Source organism: Desarmillaria tabescens, assembly GCF_030435595.1.
Source record: "Desarmillaria tabescens strain CCBAS 213 chromosome Unknown EV420scaffold_40, whole genome shotgun sequence".
Classification (NCBI taxonomy): Eukaryota; Fungi; Basidiomycota; class Agaricomycetes; order Agaricales; family Physalacriaceae; genus Desarmillaria; species Desarmillaria tabescens.
The window spans coordinates 374,135-388,925 of record NW_026848339.1 but is presented as its reverse complement, the minus strand read 5'-3'; the positions used below and the strand labels follow the sequence as shown (position 1 = coordinate 388,925).

At 50.8% G+C, this 14,791-nt stretch overlaps 1 protein-coding gene and 1 pseudogene across 2 annotated transcripts; one reads left to right on the top strand and one right to left on the bottom strand.

Moving 5' to 3' along the window:
- Positions 1 to 12,407: 12,407 nt before the first annotated feature.
- Positions 12,408 to 13,639, top strand: EV420DRAFT_1483401 (uncharacterized protein; the record flags this gene model as incomplete). Its single annotated transcript, XM_060469978.1, has 2 exons — positions 12,408 to 12,511; positions 12,532 to 13,639. 2 exons carry the CDS (start codon positions 12,408 to 12,410, stop codon positions 13,637 to 13,639), a joined length of 1,212 nt encoding a protein of 403 aa, XP_060326707.1.
- A 298-nt stretch (positions 13,640 to 13,937) lies between these two features.
- On the bottom strand, positions 13,938 to 14,035 carry EV420DRAFT_t210 (annotated as a pseudogene). Its single transcript has one exon. The product of its transcript is annotated as a tRNA-OTHER (tRNA).
- Positions 14,036 to 14,791: the final 756 nt, after the last annotated feature.

Sequence of the window (14,791 nt, the reverse complement as noted above, 5' to 3'; positions counted from 1 at the left end):
GAAGTGGCGACCAGTGGCCTTTCTTTCTAAGGCGTTATCCGTTACCGAACGAAATTACGAAATTTACGACAAAGAGCTCCTCGCCATCATGATTGCGTTGGAAGAGTGGCGCCAGTATCTTATGGGTGCGCGAGAAGATTTTGAAATTTGGACAGACCATTCCAATCTTCAGTATTTCCGAAAGCCCCAGAAACTCAATCAACGACAGGCCCGATGGGTGACTGAACTAGCCGAATACCAGTTCACCCTACATCACAAACCCGGAGCCCAAAATCGCAAAGCCGACCTCTTATCCCGATGAGTGGACCACGACCAGGGAAAGGAGGACAATAAGGATGTAGTCGTCCTAAAGGCCGAGCATTTTAGGGCCCTAGTGATGCCGACGCAAGAGGAGCTACACGAAGAGATTAAACTAGCCACCCACAATCCCCATAAATGGGACTGGGGAATTTCTGACTCCCTTAACCATGAAAAGGGGGTCTCCAGGGATCAGGGCTTGCTCTGGTACGATGGACATATCTATGTCCCTTCAGACAAGAGACTACGAGGAAAAATCATAGCCCTTCAACACAACCATGTAACGGCCGGACACCCTGGAATCGAAAAGACCAAGGAGCTGATTCTTAGGGACTACTGGTGGCTCCGCATGCGCCAGGAGGTGGAAGCGTACATGAAGGGGTGTGAGGTTTGTCAATGAACCAAGGCGGACCGTCGCCCCAAGAGGGTGCCGCTTCACCCGAATGAAGTACCGGATCGCCTGTGGACCCACATATCAGTTGACATGATCACCAAACTCCCTAACTCTAAGGGGTTTGATTCCATTCTAGTGATTGTCGACCGGTTTTCCAAAACGATCATTCCAATTGCGTGTACCGAGGAGCTTACTTCTCTGGGCTTCGCCAAGATCCTAAGGGACCACATTTATGTGCCCTATGGGGTGATGCCCGAGAAAGTCATCTCAGATAGAGGGGCCATTTTCATGTCTAAATTCATGAGGGAATTCTACCATCTGTTACAAGTGGAAGGGAACCCTTCTATGGCCTATCATCCGCAGACGGACGGGCAAACTGAGCGGGTCAACCAAGAGATAGAGAAATATCTCAAGATGTTCATTAGTTATCGACAAGACGACTGGAGCGACTGGTTGCCACTAGCCGCATTCACCCACAATAACCAAAAACACTCGGCTACTGGGTTTTCCCCCTACAAAGTAGTTTTCGGAAGGGATGGACAGGTCATTAAAATGACCCAACATCCAGACGTTGTCCCTGCCGCATCAAAACTAGTGCAAGGGATAAAGGAAGTCCAGGAGAAGGCCAAGGAATCCCTGGAAAGGGCAGCAGACTCGATGAAGAAGGCCTATGATAAACATAAGGATAATGCGGTAGAGTATCGGATAGGCGATAAGGTGTGGTTGGACTCCACCAACCTAAACCTTCCCCGTCCGACAAAGAAACTTGGAGATCGACGTGTGGGACCATTCACTATCATAGCACAAAAGGGTGCTTCCACATACGAGCTTAAGCTCCCAACTGCCTGGAAAATTCACAATCGATTCAACGGATCCCTTCTAACTCCGTATCATGCCCCCGAGTTCCCAAACCAACCACAACCTGAGAGACCACCTCCGGAGTTAATCGATGATGAAGAAGAATATGAGATCGAGGAGATCGTGGGGGAAAGAGATAAGGTCGTCGGCCATGGACAAACCTGCCGAACTATAACTGAGTATTTAGTAAAATGGAAAGGATACCCGGCCGAAGAAAACTCCTGGGTCAAATGCTCAAATATGGCCAATGCCGAGCAACTCGTTGACGAGTACGAGACACGTATCCAAAAGATGTTATGGGGCATCGACAACAAAGGAAAAACAGTTGGGATCGATGACAAAATACCACCCAACAACTTACACAGATACCACGAACCGGACACCCCTTGCCTTACCGACATAATAACGGTTTATTCATCTCAATGTTTGGCAGCGGCTCATTCGGAGGAAATCAATAGAATGGTGGAAGACATATCCGGGGTAGGATCGGACGAAGAATTTGATACGGAGGAAGAGGTCGACCTTCAAAACCTCCAACGTATCCACGAAAATTGGAACGCCGACGAAGAGGAAGAGGACGATGACGTACCCTCTTTCTACTCCGAGTCCAGACATTCAACTTCAGACAATGAGGCAGACTGGGATTCTGAGGACTCATTCGGGACGAACGAGTCTTAGAGAGGGGGTAATGTTACGGTTTATTCGTTTTTCTTCGTTTTACTCAGCTTGATTACTCATATGCGATCACCACGGATGATTTCTCACATACTATTATTAGCGTATCAAAGTGTATTTAAGTAGAGCCTCAGCTGGCCTAAACCCCAGCTTCGGCTAAGGTTTAATCTACCCAACTCAAACTCCATTCTTCGTGTCTACATGCCCGCAATCCGCTTTGACATCGCCTTTGACCTGCTAGAGTATCATCCACCGAAGTGCGAGTGGAGTTCCTAGCCTGATCTAAGTCGATTATTAGTTGGTTGTTAACATCCTTCATGGTGTTCTCATTGTGTTTGCAACAATCCATGGTGGTTTGCAGTTTTGTATCCTTGTTATGGTTTATTCACCTTTTTCCTTTTCTTTTCTTTTCTTTTCACATAATCATGCTTACACATATGTTTCCATTTAACTGGTACTATTTTTAACGTATCAACTTGTATTTAAGTAGTAGCCTATGCTGGTCTAAACCCCAGCTTCAGCTAAGGTTTATTCTACCCAACTCCAAGCTCCTAGTTTCATGACTATCTAAGTCCTCGATCGACTCACTTTAATCTCCTTTGACCTCTAAGAGTATCATCCACCGAAGTGCGAGTGGCGATCCTTAGTTGATCTAAGTCGATTTTAGTTGGTTGTTGACATTTAGCCAAAGCTTGCCCACCGTTGCTCAGCGCCACAACGCTGCCCAACTACCTTGAAAAACCCTGTTGCCATATTTGAACGGCATCCGACTCCTCACGGTCATCGCAGTACTACTGCTAGTTGTGACTAGTGCAGTACCCCCTCAATCCTTGTCAACTATCCTCTCCCAACTGTGGATGTCCGATACCTACAAGACCGACCTTAGTCTCATCATCGCCATCCTCATTGCACTCACTATCCTTGCTGTCCAGTCACTCGTATGCCACTTGCTGAACTGCTACCAACTGTAGCGGTAGCCTTTGGATTATGTTAGCCACTAACTCTCAAAACTTAGATCAACTAGGGATTGCCACTCGCACTTCGGTGGACGATACGATAGAGGTCAAAGTCCTGGGGAATGAGCAGTGATGAGACAGATAGTCATGAAGAACAGAGCTTTGAGTTAGGTAGATTGAACCTTAGCCGAAGCTGGGGTTTTGGCCAGCTGAGGCTCTACTTAAATACACGTTTGGTAGGCTAATAATAGTACTGTGAGAATGCGTCCGTTGCGATCGCATATGAGTAATCCAGCTGAGTAAAACGAAGAAAAGGAAAAAGAAATGAATAAACCGTAACATTACCCCCTCCCTAAGACTTGTTCATCCCGAATGAGTCATCAGACCCCCCCGTCACTGTCCGAAGAAGTATGTTTAGATTCTGAGTAGAATGATGGAATATTGTCATCATCATCATTGTCATCATCTTCGTTCTTATCCCAATCTTCCATGACTCGTTGTAGATGGTCGATGTCTGAATCGTCTGTATCGGCGTGACTTTGTAATTGATCGTTGAACGAATACGCATTATCAATGGCGTTGAGTTCTTCGGAGTGTGCAGGTGCCATGCATTGCGATGAAGGAATGGTAACCACGTCAGAGATACATGGGGTGTCCGGATCATGGTATTGGATTGGATTATCCAGGGGTATTTTGTCGTCTCTTCCGACCGCCTTTCCTCTGTGGTTAACCGTCCACCAAATCTTTTGGATACGGGCCTCGTAGTCATTTACGAGCTCCTCGGCATTGGCCATGTCTGAACGTTTTACCCACAAGTTCTCCTCTATTGGGTACCCTTTCCATTTTACCAAATATTCGGTAATTGTTCGGCAGGTTCGTCCTTGACCAACGACTCAATCTCTTTCTCCCACAATCTCTTTGATCTCGTATTCTTCCTCATCCTCGATTAATTCCGGAGGTGGTCTCTCGGGATGCGGTTGGTTGGGAAATTCCGGTGGGTGATACGGGGTCAGAAGGGACTCGTTGAATCAATTATGAATTTTCCATCCTACCAGGAGTTTGAGCTCATAGGCAGATGCCCCCTTCTTGGCCATAACGGTGAAAGGTCCTACGCGGCGATCCCCCAGTTTCTTAGTTGGGCGTGGAAGGTTCAGGTTGGTGGAGTCCAACCATACCTTGTCACCTATCCTATATTCTACCGCGTCGCTCTTTCGTTTGTTGTAGGCCCTTTTCATTGACTCTGCAGCCTTCTCCAGGGACTCCTTAGTCTTTTCCTGTATCTCTTTTATCCCTTGGACTAATTTCGAGGCTGCGGGGACAACGTCCGGTCATTGTGTTGTTTTGATAACCTGGCCATCCCTCCCGAAGACTACTTTATAGGGCGAGAAACCGGTTGCTGAATGTTTCCGGTTGTTATGGGTGAACGCGGCTAGCGGTAGCCATTCACTCCAGTCATCTTGTCGATAACTGACGAACATCTTGAGGTATTTCTCTATTTCCTGATTAACCCGTTCCGTCTGTCCGTCCGTCTGGGGATGATAGGCGGTTGAAGGGTTCCCCTCGACCTGCAGTAACTTGTAGAATTCTTTCATGAATTTTGATACGAAGACCGCTCCCCTATCTGAAATGACTTTCTCGGGCATCACCCCATAGGGCACATAAATGTGGTCCCTTAGAATTTTGGCAAAGCCCAAGGAAGTAAGTTCTTCGGTGCACATGATCGGAATGATCGTTTTGGAGAATCGGTCGACAATTACCAGGATGGAGTTAAACCCCCTCGAGTCCGGGAGTTTGGTAATCATGTCGACCGATATATGGGTCCAGGGGCGGTCCGGTACCTCGTTCAGGTGAAGAGGCGCCTTTTTGGGGCGACGATCCACCTTGGTTCGTTGACAGACCTCACACCCCTTCACATATGCTTCCACTTCCCGACGCATTCAGGGCCACCAGTAATCTCGTAGAATAAGCTCTTTTGTCTTTTCTATCCCCGGGTGTCCTGCGGTTATGTGATCATGCCGCCAGGCTATAATTTCCCCTCGCAGTTGCTTGTCCCTGGGGACATAGATACATCTGTCATACCATAGCAATTCTTGATTCCGGGAGATCCCCTTCTCGTGATTAAGGGAATCAGAAATGCCCCGGTCCCACTTGCATGGATCGTGAGTGGCCAATTTGATTTTTTCGTGTAGTTCTTCCACGGTGGGCATGATTAAGGCTCGGAAATGAGCAGGCTTCAAGACCGTCACGTCTCGATTGTTGTCCTTCCTCTGGTCATGATCTGCCCGTCTAGACAATAAATCAGCTTTGCGATTCTGAGCCCCCAGTTTGTGATGTAGGGTAAACTGGTATTCAGCCAATTCGGTTACCCACCGAGCTTGTCGTCGGTTGAGCTTCTGAGGCTTTCGAAAGTACTGAAGGTTGGAATGATCTGTCCAGATCTCAAAGTCTTCTCGTGCACCCATAAGGTATTGGCGCCACTCCTCCAACGCAGTCATGATGGCGAGGAGCTCCTTGTCGTAAATTTCATAGTTCCGCTCAGTAACAGATAACGACTTGGAAAGAAAGGCCACCAGTTGCCACTTCTCTTCCTGCCATTGTGATAACACGGCTCCAATTGCCCCCTCGCTGGAGTCCGCTTCCACTCGGAACTTTCCTTCGTCAAGTGGGATGGTCAAGACCACATCTTCGCGGAACAGTTCTTTGATTTTCTCGAATGCCTTCTGCTGGATCTCTCCCCATTTCCACTCTACCTTCCCCGTGAGCACAGTGAAGGGTTTGACATGTTTACTATAGTCGCGAATGAATCGTCGATAGAAGTTGCAAAAGCCCAAAAACGACTGTAGCTCCTGTTTCTTGGACGGAACTGGCCAGTCTAAAAGGCTGGCAATCTTTATGGGATCCATGCGAATCCTCCCTTCACTGATGAGCACACCCAGGTACTCAGTTTCCTCCACTTCAAACTCGCACTTCTCTGCCTTCAAGAATAATTTGTTTTTACGAAGAATCCTGAGTACCTCGTGTACCACACGTTTATGGTCCTCCTTCGTTTTGGAGGCGATGAGTATGTCATCAAGATACATGGACACCTTCCTGGCGGTTATGAGATCTTTGAAGATGTCGTTCATCATCCACTGGAAGGTGGCCGGCGAATTTGTAAGCCCAAAAAACATCACCAGGGGTTCGTAGAGGCCCCGATTAGTTCAGAACGCGGCCTTCCACTCATCCCCTTGCTTTATCCTGACGTTATTGTACCCCCACTGTACATCTAGCTTGGTGAAGTACTTGGCGTCCTTCAGTCGGTCCATGAGTTCTCCAATGAGTGGCAATGGGTATCGGTTCTTGATGGTCATCTCATTGAGTTTTCGATAATCTTGGACCGGGCGAAGTTTTCCGTCCTTTTTCTTGACAAAGAAAAATGGGGATGCCATGGGGGACTTCGACGCTTGTATGTGACCGGTGGAGAGATTCTCGTCCAGGAACTTATCCAACTCCTCTTGCTCTGCGGGATTGAGAGGGTAGACTTTACAGTCTAGATTGGCATTGGCATTGGGAATCAACTCGATGGCGTGGTCCCACAGCTTTCACGGGGGTAACTGGTCAAAATTCTCCTTAGCAAATACATCCTCGAACTCTCTATACTCCTTGGGTACTATATCCTCGAAGGATCGGGTGGCCTTCCGAGCGTTATCTTGGGCAGCTAGTTTGTTGGCTTTGGTGCCCATGGCCTGAACGTGGAAGGCCTCTTCGAAATCTATAACCAAGATAGTGTCTCCTTCCTCGTATTCTTCCCATCGCGATGAAGGGTCCGTGTCGGGAAGGGAGAATGGGATCTTGTGGCATGTGCAACGGGCCAGGGTGACTGCCCCGGTATCCCAATCGATAAGGGGGTTGTGTCTCTGCAACCAGTCGTGTCCTAAAAATAGGGGAGTGGTGCCAAGGTCGACTATCGCTAGTTCGATCCTTTCCACGTGGTCCCTGATCCGTAGCCGCACTTCGGCATACTCGGTGATGTCACCTCCTTTATTTCTGGTACCGTCGGCATTATAGACCGGGACGGGTCGGGCCGCTTTCCTCAGATTGAGCGTGTGACTTTGGGCCCAGGCATGGTCTATGGAACTGCCCATAGCTCCACTGTCCACTAACGCCTTCAGGGAATGGGTTACTCTGGTATCTAGCATTTCCAACTGCACGTTAATTGACACATTACGCCCCTTCCTTCCTCGGATGTACATAGGGGGCTTCTTGAGATCCTCCATCCACTCCCACTTGTCCCTGGCTTCCGAGACAGTCTCGGGTTGCTCCTTGAGCACCTCCTAGAGTTCAGTTGTTACTTCCCCAGTCCTACGGGGGTGCACCCATCGGTTGAGGGTAGAGAAGGCGGCCAGCTCGTTCTTGGCTAGCTGTAGTGCCCTTTGGGTCCAATGTGTGCCAAAAGGCTCATAATACGTGTCTTGAATGGCCTTCCTGACCTCGGGCGATAGTTCGGGGTCGGGGGTCACAGGAGACTTCCCCTTTGGTTTGATGATCGGTATGTCAGACCGTAGGTGGGCTTCCTCATCTTCTACTTCCTCTAGAGAAACGGGAGGTTTCTTGACTCGAGGTGGCAGTTGGTCACCGGGCCGGTTGTTAAGGCCCCTCGGCGGCACTTGGTCACCTTCTGACGAGTGAGGGGAGGAGGGCTCGCTGCCCTGTGTTTGGCCCTGGCCAAGGGCGCTTGCGCGCGGCGTTGTAACCTCCACTGCCTGTCCATACTTATCCTCATTCCTAACGCCAGCGGTACTCCCAGAAGCTCTAGGCAGCCACACACATATTGGCTCGCCAAGGGGGTCAGCATCGTTTGTGGATGAGGCCACTACTAAATGTAGGTGGTCCCCTTGGTTCCCGGCCTCAGCTGCTTTGCTGTCACAGACAGTAGGAATGACCTGTGTGGAGGGCCCATCTGTCGGAGCGGTCGGCTGGTTCTCCCTGCCAGGGCAACGACCACCACGTCTGGCGTCCATCTTGTCTTGACCTGAGGCGCTTGCTGGGTGCTCCAGAACTTTCCCCGTTCAGTCAAGCGGGGGTGTCAGAGGTGGACCAGCCCCTAAGGGTTCATTGCTTGACGCAGACCGCGTCGGGCGGTGGAAATCCCCTCCTACACCGTGAGCATTTGGCGATTCTTCTTGCTTCGTTTCTTCAGTTGATAACTCGGCGGAAATGGTATATTGATCATAGGGGGTACCTACATACATAGTATAAGTCCGACTAGAAGTACATGAGTGCGCACCAACAGAAACTAAGTCCTTTGCCGATGCCGTCGAATCGCTTATTTCGACGCCGGCTCGTCTTTTGACGACTTCTCTTCCTTGACCTCCTCTACCTTGGTGTCCTTTCCTAACTCCTCCTTTTCGGCTTCTGCGAGTAGCTGGCGTAGGCGTTGGACGGTGGGCTTTTTGCGAGGTGGGAGTTTGACGGGAAGCCACTTGGACTTGTCCGTCGGACATTTGTGGTCCCGGCTCCACCCAGTATTCCCACACTTGAAGCAGCACTTATCGGATCGTAATTTGTCGATTTCCATTGGCTGCCCTGCACCGCCATATGTGGTGCCAGTGGCGTCCTTCTTATCGCCGCTGGATCCCTGGCCTCCACCCTTCAATTGATTGCCTCGACCCGAACCGCCTTGGTTCAGGGAGGTCTTACCGCCTAGCCCTTGGGCGACGTTGTACCTATAATTGGCATTGATCCTAAGGACTCGGGCCTTCCACTGTGCGTAGGTTGTGGGGCGCTCATTGTCCCCATGCATAACCGTCTTTCGCACCGTCGGCCTTATCGCCGCTTCGACAGTCTCGAACATCTGCTTCTCGTCTCCGAACTCCTCGCATTTGTGAGCCAGCTGCTCAAACTTCGCGAAGAATTCTACCGCAGACTTGAATTCAGATTGCCGCACCTTCTTCCATTCTGCCTTCCATATGGTGAGTTCCGCGACTTCTCGGAACTGTACTGTTAGATCGTGTGAAAATTCGTCCCACGTGGGGAATTGCCAATGTCCCTGTGGGTCCCGATATCGGTAGTATTGGTTCACCCACCACTGCTGCGCCTCGCCCCTAAGGTACCCTTGCGCAAAGGTAATTCGGTAAGGGTTTTGCCCTTCGTTGTTCATCGTGTAGTACATGGGGAATACTTGGAAGTAAACCTCGCAGTGATGAAGGAAACGGGTAATATCTGAGGAAACCCCAGTGAAGTACTCTGGTTGGGTGATCAACTTGGGTTTCACGTCGTTCCAGGGATTATTCGCCGCTCCCGGGGCCAGCTGCCATGGCGGAATGGGATCTGGGGGCGGTGGCAGAACCAGTGGGACCGGCGCGTTTGGTGGTCACGATAGTGAGCGGAGATGAGGGTTGTCACCCGGCGGGGGATAACCCTCCGGGTACTTTGGCGGCGGCGGAGGCGCTGGTGGGGGTTGGCTCGGTACCATGGATTCCTTTCCCTTCCTTGATGTTCCTGCCCCCGGGTCGTCCCACGTATCGTCGGGGTCTTCGGGTCCCACGCCTGCCCAAAACTCCTCGGTTTCGAGCGGGTTGGGCATTGGTTGAGGTCGTCGGTAGGGTTTGCACCCCAGTCATGTGTTGTCGGGGTGTACCTGGTTCCATACCAGGGCCACTCGGTGCCATGTTTCGACCTCCAAGATATTTTTCATGAGGTAAACATCCCCCATGTATTTCGCGTGTCGATAATCTTCTCCTGCTTCCATAAGAAGCCACTGGGAGTCTCGCTCCATGTCCTCCATCATGATCTCATATAGTCCATGCCATGGTAAAATATTAAAGATCGTTGGTACCGGAGCCGCCGGATCGACAATGACCATGCGGACCGCCCTCATCACCTCGACCTCGAGGGAACTGTTTGGCGGCTGACTCGGCATCCTTGGCCTTCTTCCTCTCTCGGGCGAGTCTGTCAATCTCCTTGTTTCTCTTCCATCATCCAATGTCGGAGTCGGGGTCAGTGATCTCCGACTCATAGGCCTGCCAGGCTCTTCGTCTGGCCTCGAGGTCGGTGCCTGCCCGCTCGACAAGTCCGGAATATCGGAGGGCGGCAGCTCGCTGCCTATTTTTGATTTCGGTGCGGGTGGCGTCGGGCTCGACCGGGAGGTTGTAGAAACCATTGGGTCCAATGAGGGCGGCGATTTTGGCACGTCGAGTGTGTGTGTCTGCCGCTCTCGCTCGGTCCATTCGGGCCTCGATTTCTGGGGCAAGCCGGGCATTTCGAGGGACGTTGAGCGACTCGACAAGCGTGTGGTAGAGAAGCGTCCATGGACGCTGGTTGCTAGGGATGGGGTCGGCGAATGCTCGACCCGCAACTGACGGTGTGAAAGTGGTGACGGGGGCGAGGTCTCCAGCCCCAGCAATTGCTCCAAGCTCCTCGGGACTGTAGTCCGGGAACTCCTCCCAGAGCTGCTGATCCGTCGGTTCAGCCCTGGTGATGGCGGAAGTGGGTGCTGGGGCCTCTGGGCGGACAGAGACAGGGACGCTCCTCGGGGTCTGGATTCGGGCCACAGGAGCTTCTTCCCCTGGGTCGGCATAGACCCAACTGGTGGAGGGGTGCCAACCGACTGGGACCCCCCTGTCTGTCGGCCAAGCAGGAAGAACGGGTCCTGCTCCATCTGCACGGGCGGTAGTTGTGGCGGAGGCCCCAAGGGCAAGCTCTCCAGAATCACTGTCATAGTCGTCCTTTCGACTATGCTCCTCGTACCTCCTTCTCTCGCTTTCCCAGTCTGCATCACTCCACTTTGTCTGAGATCTTCCGCTCCAGCTGTCTCCGGAATGGGTTGCATCTTCCTCCTCGTTCGGGTAGAGGTCACCGAGGAGGTCTTCGAGTCTGATCCTTTCGAGATCGGTGAGCTCATCCCCTTCGTACTCGGTGTCAGGGCTTTCTTTGCCCTCATCCAGAGGCCTGGTGCCTTGTCTTCGGCCTCGGTCAGTGCTTGACTCGCTTTGGACTGGAGACTGGTCGAAGAGGCCTGGTAGGGGCGAGTCTCCTCTGTCGAGGAGTATGCCCTGGGTATCTGTGATGTCGACTGACTCGGTGGTAGCACTTCTGTAGGAGTCGGTGCTCGACCCTGAGTATCGCGAGCTGGACCGTGACGATCCATAGAGGGATTCTCCAGGTCCCCTGGAGACGTTGGATTCGACATCTCGTATGGTCTGCTGAGACACCGTGGGAATGTGGATTACTGGAGGGGGATATGCGGGAGTGCTGGGAACATAATGAAATGGGAGTTGTGCACGGACTCTCCTCTGTTGTCGAAAACAGTGGTGTAGTCGGTACAAAATAATGGACAAGAAAAAGAGTATAAAAGTCGCGAAGATGGCGGGAATGGCGTCGGACCAGGGCATCCGTGAGTGGGTCTATCCTTCGTACAGTCCGACGGTTACAATTAACCATGCGACTGTTAGGACAGGATAGAGTTCACTAGTCGTTATCAACACGATGACGGCTGATATGACGACTGCTTGCACGATGACGGGGAACAGCGTCAGTTTGAATGATCGAGGGATTTTGTCTTTTAGATTCAAAGAAGGCCAACGTACGCTGCTACAAGCAAGGCTGCGAATAGTGGAGCACTGATGACCGTTTGGATGAAGAGGATAGTCACAAGGACTATAAGGACAACGGTGAGGATTGGATCAGGTAGCAGGAGGGGTAGAGCCCAGTCAGCTACCAGGAGTAAAAGGATGAGTGGATAAATGTTGGGCAACATAGGACGAGCTTTGGCTAAATGTTAGCCACTAACTCTCAAAACTTAGATCAACTAGGGATCGCCACTCGCACTTCGGTGGACGATACGATAGAGGTCAAAGTCCTGGGGAATGAGCAGTGATGAGACAGATAGTCACGAAGAACGGAGCTTTGAGTTAGGTAGATTAAACCTTAGCCGAAGCTGGGGTTTTGGCCAGCTGAGGCTCTACTTAAATACATGTTTGGTAGGCTAATAATAGTACTGTGAGAATGCGTCCATTGCGATCACATATGAGTAATCCGGCTGAGTAAAACGAAGAAAAGGAAAAAGAAATGAATAAACCGTAACAGATTACTAGCAGGAGCACTCCTGGCTATTGCCCTCAGGCAATTATATAGGTGTTGCATCTGCCAATGATGAGCCCGATTACCATTTCATTACATTCCGCATCTTCCGATCCCTTACCCAGTAATCCCGTACCCACACATCCCAGTGCAACCCACACTTCATGATGGACGACTCATCACACCAAGAGGAGAACCCTCAAGTTCTGGGGAGTCTTCCTCCAGGGAGTCCTCCCCGACCCCAAGAGCCTCCTCCGTCGACATCACAGACGTATGAGGCATCAATCTCAGAGACAGTAGCATCCTGACCCCAGGCATCTTCCACATCTCTCCTGATGGAGGAGAAGAAGGAGGGGATCTGGACAAGGGTGAAGAAGGCAATGCCCTCAGTGATCTCAAAAGGATCCGCCCCCAAGACCTCCTCGACGGCATCCTGATGGCAGAAGAAAACGCTGAGCTTGGAGTCAGGTGGCATGATGTCTATACCGCAACCGGCTCCCCAAGAAACTTCCACGGAGACGACCTTGCGGAAGATAGTGGAGAGCTCAGCCTTGGGGCCTCCGCTGTGACTACCGCCGGTCCAGTTCCAGCAGTCCCCGCTAACAGGAGAGCTGCGCCAGATAGTGGAGGAGAGCGGACGGGGATCCCTGTGGCGTGGTACCCCTCAACAAGTTGGGTCTTCACCGGGGAAGAAACTTCTATGGCCCGAGATGAGAAACAAACCCCTGGGCCCAAGGACACCCCAATCTCATGGACCGTTGCCCTCCCCACCGAAACAGAGCAGCGTATCTGGGACGCCATCGAGGCGTACAACCCGGATGCTAACCCCGATACAGACACAGCAAGTACCAGTGGAACATCCATCAGCACAGATCAGAGGGAGGAGATTGAGTGGACAGAGTACCCAGGAGATACCAAGGAAGGAAGGGAGATACTTCACCGATTGGCAAGAGATACCTCCACTGACGAACTCCCTGGAGTCCCCCCTTTCACTCCGTCAGTCACGCCAAGAGCGTTCGCTGCCCCACTCCCCTTCAATCAGCGACCGTGGACTGAGGAGTACAACATGCTCGTCGAGTCCAACTTCAATGTTCGAACTGCCAGGCTCACCCCAGAAGGAGCGGCCAGAATGGACAGAGCTCGAACGAGCAGCACACGGAGTCGAAACACAGAGCGAAGGGCCCTCAGAGATGCCCATGAGTATCTCCCCCTCGAGCCAGATGCAACAGACCAGGAGGCGTTCAGAAGGATCGGAGCGGCGGAGCTACGCTTCCACCAAGCCTTACAGCGTACCAGCGACAAGAGAATCCGGACCAACCTCCGACACTACTTTGAGGGGGAGGTCTTCGATGAGGACTGCTCTGACCTCTCTGAGTGGAGGAGGAGGTACAATGCATGAGAAAGACAGAGAAGAGAACACCCAGGACCCTGGTCAACCAGAGGAAGCCAACAGTGGAGTAGAGAGGAGGTCACATGGTGAAATGCCAAGGAAGCTGCCTGTCAGCACAATAATGCAAGAGGTGATAAAGCACCTGTAGCTGCTACTTTGATGCATCAAACACTGTTAGTTGACAGTTAATTGTGATACATCAGGAGTGTCAGTTTACATCCAGCCCATATACAGTAATTCCATCAGGATGACAAAGTGGCTTAGTAAGCTTCCCAATCTGTGTCAATGATGGCATCATTAGAAAAGAGGACAATTCAGGGAATTGAACCCGAGACCTCAAAAATAAATCCAATAATATCAAATGACTTTTTTGAGCAGACATGCTAACCACTACACCATACTGGCATTATATATATATCTTTTCATCTCTATATATACCCTCCCTCCCTTAACATTTATGACCTCATATTGATGCCCTCCCATTGCTCCGCTCTGGTGCGCTCTTTTGCCTTTTTAGGCTCCCCGAATCAGCCCATCAATTTTGACTGGATCCAGTGGCAGTGCCACATTTCTAATACCCAAAATAGGGGCTATTTTCCGGTCAAAACAGCTATTTGGGCTATTCTCAGGCTACTGGCTGGGCCAGGGGATGGCACTATAATCTGTATAGACACAAACAACATAAAATAGAGCCCTCTAATGATGCATAGGAGCCCTGGATAGTGGGATAAAAGGTTAATATAATGAAAATCGCATAAATATTCGCTTTTGGGGGCTGCTGCATGCATTGGATCAGCTGGAGGACTTCACCAATCGATTCCCTGACCTTGAAAACACCCAAACGACCCCTCCACAGTACTCTTGGCACACTTTATTCCTGGAGATAAACGAAAATATTCGCTTTTTAGGGTGCAGCATGCTCCAGATCGCTTTGAAAACATTACCAGTCGATTCCTATGCTATAAAAACCCTAGAATACATCCTCCTTCGTAATATAGATCCAGTATAATACAGTATAAAAGGGGGTATTAGGGGGCATACATCGCTTATTTTGTTTCTCCCACTTCGGATGGCCTGGGGAGCATCACCAATGGATTCCCTGATATTAAAAACCCCAAAACGACTCCAGACTTCATTTATAGGGTCTCAAAAACGACAGAA